This window comes from Pogona vitticeps, chromosome 3, assembly GCF_051106095.1.
Source record: "Pogona vitticeps strain Pit_001003342236 chromosome 3, PviZW2.1, whole genome shotgun sequence".
Taxonomy (NCBI): Eukaryota; Metazoa; Chordata; class Lepidosauria; order Squamata; family Agamidae; genus Pogona; species Pogona vitticeps.
Window position 1 is genome coordinate 16,167,752 of NC_135785.1, and position 17,490 is coordinate 16,185,241.

The 17,490-nt window shown below is 42.6% G+C and overlaps 1 protein-coding gene across 1 annotated transcript in view; it reads right to left on the minus strand.

The window, feature by feature from the left end:
* Window positions 1-17,490, minus strand: part of FNDC3B (fibronectin type III domain containing 3B) — a 351,384-nt gene that overhangs the window by 146,705 nt on the left and 187,189 nt on the right. Inside the window, exons 5-6 of the mRNA XM_020793802.3 lie at window positions 8,365-8,608; window positions 3,007-3,303 (exon numbers count right to left, since the gene is read on the minus strand). Of these exons, the coding sequence (XP_020649461.3) occupies window positions 3,007-3,303; window positions 8,365-8,608 (541 nt within the window). The remainder of the gene's footprint in view (window positions 1-3,006; window positions 3,304-8,364; window positions 8,609-17,490) is intronic.

A 17,490-nucleotide genomic window follows, 5' to 3' on the forward strand; every position in this document is an offset into this window, starting at 1 on the left:
AATGACCCTTTTCAGGGTTTTCAAGGCAGAGAATACTTAGAAGTGGTTTACCATTCTGTTCTTCCTGGAGTACCCTGGGACTGTTGTAGCTTGCCCAAGGCCACACAGGCTGGCTGCGCTCACAGAAGACATAGTGGGGAATCAAACTACTAACCTCTGGCTCCGCAGCCAGATGTCTAAACCACTGAGCTATCAAGCCAGCTCCCAAAGGCATAGAAAATAACAACAAAATCTGTTTAATTCTCTAGCATAAATATACACAGCAAAATCACTAGCTGAATCAGAACTACATTTCCCAGTGTCCCCCAGCAATGATTGGCAGATTCTGGGAGCTGTATTCAAAAAAAAAGTATGTTTCTCAACTTTTAGGCAGAGTTGCTATTTCAAGATATGGCTAATGGTTTTCAGCTTTCTTCCTCCCTGAGCTTTGTTGGACCAGTAATATAAGATACATTGGGTATTCCCAGTGTTGTGTAGTGCAGTGGTCCCCAACCTTGGGCCTCCAGATGTTCTTGGACTACAACTCCCAGAAGCCTACACCACCACCTCTTCTGGCCAGGATTTCTGGGAGTTGACGTCCAAGAACATCTGGAGGCCCAAGGTTGAGGACCACTGGTGTAGTGGATAGAGTGATGGACTAGGACTATGGAGGACAGGGTTCAAATCCCCACTTGGCCATGGAAGCTCACTGGGGAAATGGAACTGGTAAAACCACTCCTTGAATATCTCACTTACCTTGAAAGCCCGATTAGGGTCGTTATAAGTTGGTTCCAACTTGGCAGCACAGAACATACACACACAATTGTATCAGATACCATTTTTAAAACACAGCACACTTAGTGGTGTACCAGTTGTGCCTTCCTTGCACAGCTTGTCCAAACACCGGACAATCTGAGCAATTTTCATGTGCACAAGCAAACAGAAGAGGTACCAACCAAACCATTGTCTAGGCACTTTATTTGCTTAATGCCTCCATTATCTCTTTAACTGCATGGCTTAAGCAAGTGTGTTGTGTCTGGGAAAAAGGAAGCTGTAATGTAGTTGCTGGCTTCAAAGTATTTCCTTTCATCTCTTCTGATGGTGAAGTGGGTGCAGATCTGGAAGGTGACAAAAGAAACATGCACGCACTCCTGTGTATACATGGATGTGATTCTCCCATCCTCCTGCCAAAATCGGCTGTTAAACGAACCAGCACGAACCACTGAACCAGAAGTTTATGCCCATCTCTATAGGTAAGCAGTATATAATCAGGTAGGAGATGTCAGCATAGTCTACCTCCATGTGAACGATGAACAGTCATTCTCTAAACAGTGATTCTGAAATTTAGAGTTTAGAATCTGATTTAGAGTTTTATCCTTTTCTACTGCTTTTACTTTAGTTTTACACTGCATTATTCTTGGTTTTCTGGGATGTGGTGGCACTGCGGGTTAAACCACAGGAGCCTCTGCTGCAGGGTCAGAAGACCAGCAGTCGTAAGATCGAATCCACGCAACGGAGGGAGCTCCCACTGCTTGTCCCAGCTCCTGCCAACCTAGCAGTTCAAAAGCATGTAAATGTGAGTAGATAAATACCACCACGGTGGGAAGGTAACAACATTCCATGTCTAGTCGCGCTGGCCAAGTGACCACGGAAACTGTCTACGGACAAATGCTGGCTCTACGGCTTGGAAACGGGGATGAGCACCACCCCCTAGAGTTGGACATAACTGGACTAAATATTATGGGGAACCTTTGCCTTTACCTTATTCTTGGTTTTCTATCTTTTATCTTTTTATCACATAGTTTAGTCTAGTTACTCATTATTGACAGAAATTCAGTTATTGGGCAGCTGAACAATGTAACAAACAAACAGCTTCTCAGTCTGCCTATTTGCCTTTGTAAGAAAATATACTGTGTGCTAAAGGAGTCTAAAATGATTTCTTAAACTACCATCATTTGTCCTCCACAAACCAGGGCAAAAGCATATCCAAAGACAGGCAAAACCTGATTAAAATATTGTTCTGATGTATTAAGAGGGGGAGAAAGGTGGACTCAACATTCATCTACGAAATTCACCAGGAATTTGCATAAAAGCCAAGTACTTATGCTTTACCAGGGACAAAAAACAATTCATAAACCTCCAGCACTGCTTTAGTGAAGGGTCCAACTGGCTGCAGTTTGGAGGACAAGGTCTGCGCATAACAACAAGCTGATGTTACTGCAAGTCGTCCAAATCACATTATGGCAAATTTCAGCCGCCACATGACATAAACAAAATGTAAATAATACAACACAGCTGGACTTGAGTGATAACTGGGCATCACTTCATGGCTACCAGCTACTCTTATGCCATGAATATGTCTAAAAAGCACCAGATTTCACTCAATAAGCTTATTTTGGCTCCTAAATGGAACAGATCTTTTTCTTTTCTGAGCTTTACTGTTTGTTTCTAGTCTTCAAGCCTCCACAACAATCTGCACCCTTCTAGGATGAGCTTCTTTTTGCCATTTAGAAACATGTGTAAGGAAGAGCAAAACTCAGCGGAATGGCAAAAATTAGCAGAATATGGTGCTAGGGGCGTTGCCATTAAACAAGAATATGGGAAGCAACTGTCTATGAGAGCAGACTAGTTAACCTATTCTTGTCTACTCTAACTGGTGGAGGACTCTTTGGAAAATGCCTTCTCTATCATAGTTACCTGGTCTGTTTCCCTGAAAATGCCAGAAAAGTTGAAAGTTGGGAACTTATGCACATGAAGTTTCTCTGTCATTTTTTGCATGGTGCTTCCCCTGAGCTAAAAGGTTACTAATACATATATATATATATATATCCTAGTAATACATGGCTTCTTCAAAAATAAACCTTCAGAACACAAGAATGCTTAGCCACAGCCCTGCAGTCTATACGGTCTCTCCACATGCACTGCATCTATGGCCTTTCAACGCACTTATCTCACCCCGGACTATGTTTTTAAATAAATCCTGAAAATCTTAGAAAGGAGTTTTAAAAACGCATGGGTGAACTGTACCGTGCAAATCCTGCTCGTTTGATTTTGGGCTGCTTCTTGCTCTGCGTTCAGATTTTTTCATGGCAGGCATGCCTCCTCCTCCAACTCCTCCTCCTCCCCCATTTGCAGCTCCATTGTGAGTTTTGATGGTACCATTGTACACCGGCGTACAGTTTCCTAGGTGGCTCTTGTAGATGGACGAAGGAGGGCTGTTCAAACGGTTTTGGCGATCAATTTGTCTGTCTTTGATTTTTTTGTGCTGTGGTTTGTTGTACTGATCTTCCCTGGTTATATAACTGGACATCCCATATATAATTTCTGAAATTACAGAGAACAAAAGAAATTCCATTAGCTTTTACTTATCGCAGAGAGGTACCCTATGGTTCAGATGTCACACTAAACCATAGTTTACCTCCAAAATAATAAGTCACAGAGATCTCCTTGTTGTAAACTCCCTGATCTTCAGGAGGTGCAAGTTTAGAAGCTTTTCCTTATTAACCAGTTGACTATGTCATTTGAACACTAAATTGTGAAAAACTGAAACAGCAGTTAGTAGGAAGAAGGCAAATTCAAACAGCAATTTATGAAGATGGCTTGTTTTAATCAGTCATCGTTAGAAACTAATCACAGTGAAGAATTTGGGAACAAAACTAAACTGCGGTTAATCCAAAATTGAAGTGAACATTTCTAGTCTCCTTCTTGCAGTCACACCAGAAGTAGTATGTGAACCTGAGGTGTGATATAGCTCCTCTGTAAACAGTCTTCCCCAGTTCTGATGTGCCAGACTACAACTCCCATAATCCCCGGGAAAGGTATGTCCATCTATTACTGTCTGCAACCTCTAGAGGGCAGTTAAACTGGAAAATCCTATGCTAAGCTATGGCTTAGTGTGGCATTCAAATAAGACCTATGTATAATAGATCTGATAAGGAGCATGTTTCCACCTTCTCTCTAAAACAACAGTAGGCTGATACCAACAGAAAAAAAGTTTCATCTCAGTAGGTCCGAATACACTGCAGTGTCAGCTTGCTATTTAGGAAACAATGTGAAAACTAGAGAAGAGCAATTATTTATTCCTGCAATAACTTCAGGAACAAACCTTCACCTGTTTTAAGAGGATTGTTGCAAATCCTAACATGGATGCACTAAACATAATTTCTTAGAACCAATATCCTATAGATGTTACATTTTTTCCAAATACATGCCGCGGGCCAGGGCCAGTGTCTACACGTTGTCAGTTCTATACACATTTTGCAACAACAAAAAAAGTGATTTTTCAGAGCTATTAAACATCTGTTGCAATCTGAAATATTTTTCATTTCAGGTTTTCAAAGTTAATATAAACCAGAAGTCTAGAAACTCACATGGCTACAATTAACATTTTGCAGTATGAGACAATCCTGATAATCAAAAACCATTAAAAAAAACAGCAACAAAAGACGTGGCCATTCTTTAATCTGAAAATGTTCTGCCAAGGAAGTACAGCCAAGAACTGCAGGTGACCAGAACAGATGTTCTGTCTTTTTTTTTTCTTGTTAGAAGTTACAGTGAATTGAAGGGTCCCCTTTATTGCAAGTGAATGTAAAGATAATTGAAAACCAGATGGGCACAAATTTGAGTATATTGCGTTGTTATTTTTTATGCTGAAAAGCAGTCTAATAATATATTATAATAATTGAATGCCATCAAGTCAATTCTGAATTATGGTCACCCAGCCAGCTATAAGTTTAGCAAACAACTAATCAATTTTCTTTAGCTGACACAGCCAGCAATTCATGTACGGCTGCAACTGTATTGATACATCCTTGTCCTTAATTTACTCCAATACTATCCCGAAAAAATGGCCAAAATCCTATTGGTTGTCACAGATGAATCATGAAACTCTCCAAGGCTAACAGACAAGGTTTCCGGCGCATGCCTGTTTCATATTTAGTCATGTACCCAATTCTGTGACCAGCACATTGTTAATTAACGGCATTCAGCTGTCACCTTCCACAATCTCTCCATAAACACCTAGAGCAGGGGTCTCAAACATGCGGAACGCGGACCATTTGCGGCCCGCCGGACAATAGTTTGTGGCCCCCATCTTGCCTCCCCCGCGAAGCGCCCACATGTCCCCAAGTCAAAAAAAGCCTCGCCTTGCTCGCCGGCTCTCTCCCAAGACAGCGCCTCTTGACCCCCTCCATCCGGCACTGCAGCCTGCCAGCCAGCCCACCTGCCCGCCTGTCTGCCGGCTGGCAGGCTGCAGTTCCGAATGGAGGGTGCAAGAGGCACTGTCTGCGGGGACAGCCAGCGAGTGAGGCGCGCTGCCGGCCCTTTTCCCCAAGTGCCCAAAATGCCGCCGTGCGATGCCTGAGAGTGGAGCTCGCTCCTGGCCTGTCCTCGAAGAGCACCTCCAAGTTGCCAACAGCAGCTGCCGCCGCCACCACCTCTTCCAGGAAAGCGGCTCTCTAGCTCTTTTTCTCTCACCCCCAGCACCAGCCCGGCCAGTGGCTGCCTCAGCATCCAGCGGTGCTTCCTCCTCCTTCTCCTGCTTCAGCCGCCTTGGCTCTGAAGGTTGCCTGGGCTCGCCTCGCAAAGTTTGCTCCTCTGTCGTGGTGGGGGTAGCTGCTGCTGCTGAGTGTGCCTTTTTTGAGGGGGCCCTCAGAGAAAGGTTGCCGGACCTCCGTGTGTGTGTGTGTGTGTGTGTGTGTGTGTGTGCGCGTGCGCACACGCACACGCACACGCACGCGCGCGCACACACACACACACACACACAGAGTTAATCTAATTGTGTTGTGTTGTACACAGGGTCTCAGTCTGCTTTAGCAAAACAATACTGGATTTCCATTTTGATGGCTAGGGTTTGGCCCTGGGTATTATCCTAACAACAAATTTGAAAGAAATTAAATTGTTTTTTGGCAAATAGGTTGGCTAATGAAATAGAAAAGTTGGAGAAGTCCCCTGACACTACCTCTCATTTCATGGAATCTGAATCATCAGATTCAGAAAAATAAGCTTTTGGACCATAGCTTCCAGAACCATTAGCCAGCCTGCAGACTGGCCATGACAGCTAGAGAATTCTGGGAGTTGTAGTCCACACACTTAAAGATTATTTTGGAATAGCTGCCACATTAGGCTGCTACTGATCTCTGCTAATATATATCATTCTTATAAATGATATAAAGACTGGTGCTCAAGCCTGGGAAAGACATAACAGTTCACTGCTTAGATTGCTTCTTCTTACACTTCAAGTTATATATATATGTTTGGAGTGGGATTAAGGATTACCCTGTTATCCTCAAGGACCACCCGACAATGCAGCGACCCCTTGCACATTCCTTTGAAGGAGAAGGGCTCAAGCAAAAACAACAACTATAACTCCTGCTCTGGTTTTGAGAAGTCACTGGACATCTGATATGACAAGGGATGTAAAGGTGCTTCACCTCCATTAGGGAAAAATCAGAGCCTCGTATTTGTTTTTTACACTGGCCACTACCTCCAGGGCATGACCTGCCAGATCAGATTTGTCTTGCTAACCTGATCATGGTTGGAGAAATTCATGCAGGAGAGAAAAAAGAAGTGCTAATCATAGACATGAACTACCACAACCCCTTAGGATGCCTTTGGCTTTAACCATCCCTGAGAGAGATTTGTGTCTACTTTTTAAAAAGTACTCCAAGGAAACAGATTCATAGCACTCCACAAGCTTATGAAGTTCTGGAATCCTCCAACGCATTTCATCCAAATTCACTTCCTACTCATCTAGATTGGGAGTGGATAAAGTGCAGCCCTCCAGATGTCTCAGAACTGCAAATCCCAGTATTCCTTCCCACTGGTTATGCTACCAAAGATTGATGGGAGCTGCAATCCAACTGTATCTGGAGAACCAGCCATTCTGCACACCACTTGATGCAGACCACTTATTTTTATCCTTTCACAGTAGATGAGACTCTCTGAAGTTCATAAAATGAACCATAGACATCGCCCTAGCAGTCCTTCCACCAATCAGACCAGTAAGATTAAACAAGACTGCCATCCACATCATGGCAAAAGTCATCCACCGAGCAAGATAAGGACACCTGAGCAACAGGTAAAGTAACACCCACACCCCATTCCAAATACAGAAACTGACTAGAATGGCAGCTGAATTTTACTTTAATAATGGTGTCCCTGTCACACTTCAGACAAAAGGTTATTTTTAGGAGGTCCAAGATGCACTGTTCTGTCATCCAGCAAAGGAAAACAGCCAAGGAATCCAAAGGAACAGCTTGAAAGATGCCTCCACCTGCCCCCCACTGTTGTCTGAGATACATCACCTCAGCCTGTACAACAGGTAGGCCAGCTTCCCAGCTAAGCAGAGAAAGGGAGAAGCAGCAGATAAAGCAGAAATTTCAACATACAGTGGTGCCTCACGTTACGAATGCCCCGTTTAACGATGAAACCACATTACGATGAACTTTTTGCGATCACTTTTGCGATCGCAAAACGATGTTTCCTATGGGGGAATTTCACTTTGCGATTATTGGTTCCCTACTTCGGGAACCGATTCTTCGCAAAACGATGATTTTCCAACAGCTGATCGGCGGTTTCAAAATGGCCGCCAGGAAAACAAAATGGCCCCCCGCTGTTTTCTGGGACGAATTCCTCGCTGCACAGGCAGCGAAAATGGAGGATCTTCCCTGGACGGTGAGTTTACAGCCCTATGGAACGCATTAAACGGGTTTTAATGCGTTTCAATGGGTTTTTTCTTTTCACATTGTGATGTTTTCATTCTACAGCAATTTCGCTGGAATGAATTAACGTCATAATGCGAGGCACCACTGTACTATTTACCTCAGAGAAGAACACTGAGCTTCTCAGAGAAGTTTCAGGAGGATGGGGAAAATACCTGTATGCATCTTGATGGCACAATCAAGCTTGTGGCCAGGCACTAGATCCCCAGCATCTAGCAAATTAGTCACGGCTAATTACGTAAAACATTACATGAACACCAATAAGATTTTGGTCAGGATGTTCTTCTCGTCCATCTCCTCAATGTCTCTCAGAGCCTGCAAGCTTCTAATAAAACTATAAAGAGATATTCCTGAGCCAAGGGCACACTCTTTTTCAGGCTCGGAGATAAACTCCAAATTTTGGTTGAAAATCTCCTCTTCTGGTACTTCAAAACCACAGACTGAGATCTTTGCAAAAACTGCAAATATTAAAACATGTTCCGTATTCTTTTCCCTTTGGAGTTGTGGAATTATTTCCCACAAATATCGAGTCTCATTTAGTTTTAGATCCTCCACATTTTTATTTTTCATACCTCACATAATTCTTGTAACAATAATTATCATGGGGAAGGGGACACTTGAGGTCTCGTAGACCACGTTGGAAACCTCACAGTATACAGCTTACCTTGCTCTCCATAGATTGTAGGAGGAAGATGATGCTGAGGAAAAAACTGGGGCGGCATATCTCCAGGCCCAGTAACAGGTGGATAGAACGCCGTATGAGAGTTATGTATGAAATGGTGGTGGTGGGCCAGGTATGGCGGTAGGTGGTGGGTTGGTGAAATGGCAGAAGGATAGCTGGGAGGGTAACATTCAGGAGACTGAGGTGTGACCACCACTCTCCGAACGCCTGTGTTGTCTTCTATTACCTGTTTTTAAAAAAGAAATACAGAGGGAAAGGAGGCAGTCAGATTTTATTTAAGTGGTATCTTTGCTCCTGTATAATATGCACACATTTTATTCCCATAACATAAAATGTAAAAACCTTTTCATTGTTAGAAACAATAAGATCTATGTCTAAATATATCCAGTGCCAGTAACATTGCTCACGGCAGACATTCAGGCAGCCATACTAATTATAGTACGGCATTTTGTAATTGCTCTAACAATGAGATTTTGAAAAGAGATCAAAGAAAAACTAAAATACATGCCCTACCAGTCCCTTTAAGGGACAAATCTTGCCTTTTGCATGAATGCCAATACCAACACAGCTGACTCGACAAACGGCAAGCAACATTAGATTTATTCACAACTTTCAAATATACAAAATCCAAATGTTTAAAAACTAGGCAAATGAGAAACTAAGGCCTAAAGCAAGTTAAATTAAGCTATGTTAACATTAAAATCTAACTAGACATTACAGCACTGAATGTGAATTTAAACATGAATTTACTGTCTAGAAAGTGAATTTAAAAAACACAAAGGACAGCAGAAATTGGAAGTGTCCAGTTAGAGGTAAGATAGTTATCCCAAAGAGTTATGGTGAAGGGGAGTTAAACAAGAATACCATGACATCATATCTCAGAAGTAATGTAATAAGTAGGAATAAAGATACTTGAACAGTGTAATACACCATGTTAACATACATTGTTAACATACAACTAACATACATTAGCTACTTTTAAAGAGCATATTGAGAGGTACTGTGACAGAGATAGGTTTTACGCCATTCTCTTATCAACCCCAAGATTCCCCCCCACTGAAGAACGAAAGAGAAAAGTAGTGAAACAATGCACCCATTTACTATTAAACATTGTGACAAGTAATAGCAATGGACTGTCAAACATCACATTGTCCAGTATCCTGTTTTGAGATGGGAACAAACTACGCTTCAGTGGTCTGGCCTAGTGCCCGCGCAGATATTCTGCAGGCGCTGGTTACTTGCCTCCCCACTTCCTCTGTGCAAATCACCCACTCACCGGTTGCAGTGTGCTTCCCTCCTCCACCTTCTCCATGAGAGAAGTCCACTCAGACAAGGAGGCAGGGCAGGGAAGCCTGTCGTGCTGCCAGTGGGTAGACAATCATGCAAGAAAGGCAGAGGAACACGCCGCAGCTGGCGAGTGGGCAGAGGAGGTCAGGAAGGGAAGCATGCAGCGCCTGTGGAACATCTGTGTGGGCACCCTGCCAAACCACCAAAGTGCAATTCATAGCCATCTCGAATCCTATTCCATTACTCCAATGGTGTAATGAGACTGATGTCACTGGCAGCAGCAAATTGCCGCTAATCAAAGAACTCCTGCTTTAATTTCAGATTGCATTAAACTTTGCCTCATTGTGCATGAGTCCCAATTAAGAGTGGTCTTAACCGACCAGATAGGCGGGATATAAATAAAATAAATAAATAAATGCAATCCAGTATCAAAGCAGGAAGTCTTAAAGTAGAGGCAATCTGCTTCTTCTGGTTATACGGGCAGGAGCAAGAACAGAATACTGGCCAACGAGGAGCAGAAACAAATCCGCCAAGCTCTGAGGAGGCACACAGATAAGTACAGGAGCTCTTTCTGCCGTTCAGAAATTAGCTCCTCTCCAAGCATTTTCAACTTCAGCTAGAATGTCAATAAAGGAAGCAAAAGGCTGAGAAGAAACTATCTTGAGGGAAAATGGGCCTCCAGAAGATAAGCTAGCAGCATCATAGGTCAGCACCCTTGGGCGTCTACCAAGACCCTTCAATAGAGCACTGTTGCTGATAATCTCTTGAACTATCCTGTTCCAGTTCTTTCTTTGAACTCCTGACCATATAGCTGCCTTCTGAATTCAAAGCAACAGGATGGCAAGGCAGGATAGCTATTGCCGTATTTTGCTTGTCTGTTCCCTCCTTCCGGATGAGAGTGGAAGTTTGGTCCAGAGAGAAAGAAGGAAGGTGAAGGCAGGCTGATTAAAAGTTGCAGTGGAAGGGGGGGAAAAGAGAGAAAGTGGCATGTTTAAGGCCAAAGAACTGCTACCATCATGTCTACTTTAGCCTACTAAATACTGTATGCCGATTTTAAAATGTCATTGGGTTTAGTTCACACTTAATTCTCTCTCTGTTGCAAGAATATACTTTCTGACCAGATCATGTACAGAGATTCTGGCAAACCATGGTAAATTTGTTGAATATGGGTATGTTGTAACAGGCAATGGGTAGCTTCAATGTTTACAGCTATATTTATGATGTAAACCTAGTTCTCATTGTCACTGTGGAAATTAATAAACTCCATGCCTAAGCACGCTGGAAGAGATTTATCCAAAACTTTATAAAGAACTTCTACCTACACTGCAGGCTTAGATAATATTTTATTTAACTTTACAGGTTGTTGCTGTCCAATATTTTTAGTTGTTGAGCCATATGATTACTCTCCCTCATTTGTCTCAGGAAACACGGTCTGAAGTATGTTAAAACAGAGCTGAGCTTAAAATGAATGTCCTTGCTGTGCATGGAGACTTCCACTTTCTCTTTTGGGGTGGGGATCATCTGTGAAACAGACAAGACTTGAGATGTCACCTTACAAAATTGGTTATCATTCTGAAAATTAAGAATATTATTAATATCTTCCATGTCTTAAATCAGAAAAAGTTAGTAGTTCTCAGCCTTTCATATCTCAGGTTCCATCAATTACTTTCTTGAAAACCCTGGCTGCCACCATGATGGAGACAAAAAGCTCACTTCTCCTGAAGAAGAATTTTATATGTTTTCAGATATTCTGCTATTGTATTTATCTGTTAGAGTTAAATTTTAAGTTTGCAGTATTGTTGAGAATAAATGCCTACACACAAAATAATTCCATTAGTTGAAGAGAATCTTAATGCTATAACATTGATTGTGAATGTTATTGCTACAATCTCTGTAAAACACAGGTGGAATCCTGATTCGAAGTGGGATATGCGTATTCCTCTCCTGGGGGAGAAAAATACGAATACGACCACCACAGCTGGCCAGGTCCCTTCGACACCCCCTCCCCCAGAACTGGCTGGCAGCCATCATTGGTTAACAGCACACCAATCACAGAAGTCGCCTAGCCAGTGCTTCCCCACCTCCCTGTGCTGCTGACCACTCATCAGCTGAGCAGGGAGACTCATCATCTCACCTCCTTGCTGGAGTGGTCAGCAGTACAGTAAAGCAGGGAAGTGCAAGCCGGGCTACTTCTGCAATTGGTGAAATGTTACCAATGATGTCTGTGTGTGTCATGCAAAGATTGATGAGTGGACTGGGCTGGTGGGAATGGACCTCCTTGGCACCTGTGGTGCCACGCTTCATATTCATATCACCTGGGATACAAATATAAATTCCCATGTCTAATCCTGTTGCTTAATGTAGGAAGTTGCCGTAGAACAGGCCCACTAAACCAGTGGGGATTTGTGAGTCAACTTCTTATCTTCCATTGATTCAAATGGGCCTGCTCTAGTTGCAACTCATTTTAGTGTAGCAAGTCACAAGTAGAGTAGGACCATTTGCATCAGTGGAAGTTAGTGAGGAAGTGACTCATAAAATCCCAGCTGAGGGCCTACTCTAGTGCAACTTACTACACTAGGATAGCAGGATTTCAGCCATAGAATAACAAATACAAACTTGAATACTATGCTTAGGAATACATATTATTGCTCTAACTAACCCCATCCCAACTACCCCAAAATAATAATACATAATAATTCCATAATTTCACAGAAATAGTCATAGCAGTCTGTCTCAGTACTTTTCCCTACCAGAACTTCCATAACTTATGCTACAAAAATCCTGCTTTCTGCTTAAATACTTTTGCACCCCACTAGTGGTTCACATTCACTGTCTGAAAATTATGAGCATGGGATTTTCTACTTTTCTTCACAAAGTGGAATGGATTGTGGCTTTTTAACCGCTTGAAAGAAGGAATGACCTTTGAAGGCAAGACAAAACACTGGACAATCTGAGGGATACTGAGAGGAACAGCTGGGTTTGGTCAAAACAAACTGTTATTTTAAGGGACATAAATGAGTGACTAGCCTTCACTAAGGGACATAGCAGACTTCCCGAACTAAGTAGCAGACCTCTGTCTAAGATACACTTTCCATACACAAAGTTCATAGCATTCAGGCTTGGCTCTCTAGTTAGCCAAAGTGAAGCTATTCTCTTGAGAGATGTCGAATCATGCCCCGCCTTGTTGAGCTGGCCACCCTTACTGCTTTGAAGAACTTTCCTCACCTGTAAACACCTATGACGTTTGCTAAAGACTGAAAGCAGTATTGGGCTCTTTGAAATGTGACAAGATCCTATGGGAAGCCCAATTCCTGCCTCAACTCCACCCTGAGCAGCCTCCTCACTCTTTGCCTTGGCAGAGGCCAATCCCACAGACATGAAGCAGATGGACAGGCTGTTCAGATCCTGACAATGCCCGGATGATTCATTTGGAGGAGACGTTCAGAGCAATGCTTCGCAGACAGAGTGGCCAGGGAGAATCCCTGTGGCAGGGCAGCACAGGCAGCCTCTGTGGCCACCTTGCCCACATTATTTTGTTTCAAAGAAAGGCATTTGGGACTAGACTGTGGTGGAAGGAAAAGTGGAAAAGTGGCAGCAATGGTGGGAGAAACTGGAGTAGTGGCAGCAATGAGAGGAGGGTATGCTCTCTGCTAATTGGGAATTAGAACTGCGGTATCCATGGGGGACTGGTTTCAAGTCCACCCATGGATGTCAGAAATTGTGGATATAGCAAACTCTATATATCACATAGTCTCTGGTTTCCTTCAGTGGCCAGTTCAAGTCATATATCTTGGAAACATGTATTTCGGGGAGTGGTTATTTAATATTTTCAGGCAGAAGATAAGTGAAACAATGGGTACTGATTCCACAGATGTGGTCCTATTGTATTATCTAAAAGAGAACAATTTGTATTTCTGCCCATTTAGGGGTATACATATATTGCAGCACAAGACATGCATGGTAAATTTCCAGTTGATCTGCAACCAGTCTTATAATTGGTTGTTACCAAAAAGTAAACAAACAAACAAACATTCCAGCACAGGGTACCAAATCATACTACAGTGGGGTCTCAACATACGAACGGCTCGACATACGAACGTTTCGACTTATGAACCGCTCTCATAGGAATATATGGACTCGACTTGTGAACTTAGATTCGAGTTACGAACTCTTTTTTCCCTTTTTTTTAAAGCTAAGTCATCTTAGGTTAAAAGGAAAAAAGAAAAAATATCCCCCTCTAGTGGCAGAAGGCGGAATAGCAGCTTCCCATTAGTTTCTATGGACGAAAAGAGCAGATACGGATTAAATGGTTTTCAATGCATTCCTATGGGAAATGAAGATTCGACTTACGAACTTTTCGACCTGAGAACTGCCTTCCAATACGGATTAAGTTTGTAAGTCGAGACCCCACTGTATGGGCTCATCCATATCATTATAGTTTACAATTGTTAGCAACAGTTCCCCAGGTTCTCAAATATCTGTTTTTTTTTCTACATGCTTGAGGGAGGAAGGGAGGGGGAAATTTCCTCTTAAAGCAAGCTACATGCTCCCATGCACCTTGTTCGCAAGCACAGTCTTCTTAAAGCCCAAGTAAAAGTAATCAAACAATGAATCTATGGTTTGCTTAGCATGATGTCCCATCTTGGCAATCTGACTTGCTCCTCCCATGAATACACAGAGAAACAATCCACAGTTTGTTAGTTTCTTCCTCTGGCTTGCTGAAGGACAGAAGCCAGGGTATTGAGCCTGACATCATACCAAGCAAACCACATACGGTTTATTAAACTGCTCTTGCTTATAGCCGCCTCAAGACAGTTTGCTGTCTGAATCAAAGGGCAAGATAGAGTGCATCGTCATCCACAATTTCATGGAGAAAGTTGACTGAATTTTGCAGGTGAATGGCCCACTATCCCCCAAAAGATCGAAGAGCAAAAGGCTACCTTTGTAAGTGTGGAGAAAGCAGTATGACACACATGTCTTTGTTCTCCAAGGACCTTGCACTCCGACCCATCCCTCCAATATTTGCTGTCTGAGGCAGCTGCCTCCTTCAACCTAATGGTAGGACTGGCTCTCCCCATACTTGCAGCATCTTTGATAAGCCAACATTCAAAAGACTGGGGCTTATTATTGCATGGAAATGTGATTCCAATGTGTTTTGCAGCTTAAGGATGTATGCAGAGTCTTCACCTGTCAATTGCTAATAAATTCTTCCTTCTACCACAGGACACAAGCCAACATCTGACCAGTTGTCTTCTTGCTGACTGTTTTCACAGAACCTGTCTAGCCAATGAAGCAGGCCTTTAATACTGAGCGGGTAGCAAAGGCAACGTCAAGTCTTAATACTTCATGGTTGTCAGGACTGGCATCATAAAATGGAAAAAAGGATTTTATGCCTTACACTTAATAGGGCCTGTTATTTCTCCACAGGGGTATCTGTTTTCAGCGCAGCTCTCGCGTCGTACGTTTTTGAGGGCCAACCAAACCAAAGTCAAAATATGTTTTCGTTCACAAACTGGAATGTTCTTATTTCCTTTACATCCTTGTCATCATGGTGCCAAAACAAACAGATGGCAAATTAAACGATCACTCAATAATCCCTATTAATTACCAACATCACTGAGCTCAGGCAAGAGCAAACAAGGGAAATACAGCTATTATAACATCAGCACCAACAAACAAAAACAGGAAACAAAAGCAAGCGACTACTACGTGCTTCAAGCTCTGATTTGGTATGAAGTCATTTGCAAAGCAGAACATTCGTTTTCCACATGGTGGAAAAGTACATTTCAACTCAATGGAAAAGTTAAAAAAAAAAAAAGGAGATAATATATAGGTTTTCCTACCACTGGCTTACCAGCTGCTTTATTTAGATGTAAAGACTTATTTCATGACACTCGGCTCAGTAATTTAGAGCAGTCATAGGCTACTGTTGGCTGTGGAACCATGCTGGAACAGAGAACAGCTTGGAAAATTTACTGGGGCAGGCGGGAAGCGAGTGCTACAATTCCCAGAATCCCTAACCAGCATTTTAGGGAGTTCTGGTCCAAAAAAATAAAAAGGAAACAAAAACCCAACTTCTCCAACTTCTGGAAAAGACAAAGCCGCCTTCTGCTAGGTTAGACTGTTTCATCTTTCTGGTCCAGTACTGTCTACACAGACTTCTCAGGTGCCAGATAAAAGTCTTTCCCATGACTTGTTAATTAGTTAATTAATCAATCATTTTAAATACATTTAAGTACATTTCACATCTAAGACACAAGCTCTTCCACTGATCTACAGCTCCAGGCAATTTTATCAAATTTAGATGAATGGAAAAAAGAGAGGTTACCTACCTGTAACCATGGTTCTTCTAGTGGTCCTCTGTGAATTCACACAAGTGGGTTGTTCTGCGCCTGCGCAGGACATTTCAGAACTTTCTAGAGCCTAAAAACCATTTGACAATGAGACATCCCCCCTTGGAACGCAAGCTCCGCCCTCCAATAGTCCCCTCAGTGCCTTCCATAGTCCGCCGCTGTCAAAGTAGTCGATATTAAAAGACAACATGACAGACAGAGGGGAAGGAAGGGAGGGATTGTGTGAATTCATAGAGGACCACTAGAAGAACCATGGCTACAGGTAGGTAACCTCTCTTTCTTCTTTGTGGCCTCTGTGAATGCACACAAGTGGGTGGCTGACAATCTCACTTACCGGATGGTGGGACGTCACGGTAGCAGAGATGCCAGGATTGCCCTGCCAAATGCAGCATCATTTTTAGCTCTACACTGAGGTGGTAATGCTTCACAAAGGTCGATGGACTGGACCAGGTTGCTGCTCGGCAGATGTTCGGTATTTCTATTCCACGATGCAGAACAGTTGATGTTGACAGTGCTCTAGCGGAATGGGCTTTTTATTGATCAGGAGGTGTTTTTCATAGGCCAGTGATATAGTTTGCATCATCCATCGAGATATTGTTTGTGATGAAGCTGTAGTGCCCTTGTAAGGACCTTGGAAACATATAAATAAACTTGATGACTTTCTAAATGCTTTTGTCCTGTTGGTGTAGAGAGCCAAAGCCCTTCGGACGTCCAGCATATGGAGCATGCACTCGATGGGTGAAGAAGGGGATGGAAAAAACATTGGTAAGATTAATGGCTGATTCATGTGAAATTCAGAGACTACTTTTGCAATAAATGACACATCAAAGTAAATAGTTACTTTATCCAAAATTGTAGGTATGGTGGGTCTGATAGGAGAGCTGCTAATTCACTGGCTCGCTTGGCAGATGTTACTGCCACCAAGAAACCTGTCTTCAAGGACAACAGTTTTTTATTACATTCAACCATTGGTTCGAAAGATGGTTTAGTGAGGGAGTTTAGAACGAATTGTAGTGACCATTGAGGTATTATTTGTTGTTTTGGGGTCGAATATTTTGAAGACCTCTCAAGAATCTTTTCAGAGTCGGGTGTGAAAAACGTTTTGCTGATTTCGAATGAGAAGGTTGATGGGCTACAATGGCCAACATATAAACTTTTACAGTTGAATAGGATAGTCTCAAATTAAAGAGATGGAGAACAAAGGTGAGTATTGCTTTAAGGGAAATTGGTATTGCAATTAAGTTATTTGATTCAGTAAACTTTGTGAAAGATTTCCATTTATTCTTGTACTGTAGAGCCTTTGCGTGGATGGTTTTTTGGGCCCGATCTAAAATGTTTTTGAAGGTGGGAGTATCCTCCGCGCTGTCAGATTCAGGGATGGGATGTCGGGATGAAGGACTGATCCGTTGTTCTGAGATAACAGGTTCGGTATCTCTGGTAGGTGGAAGATATCTGTCGCCATAGATCT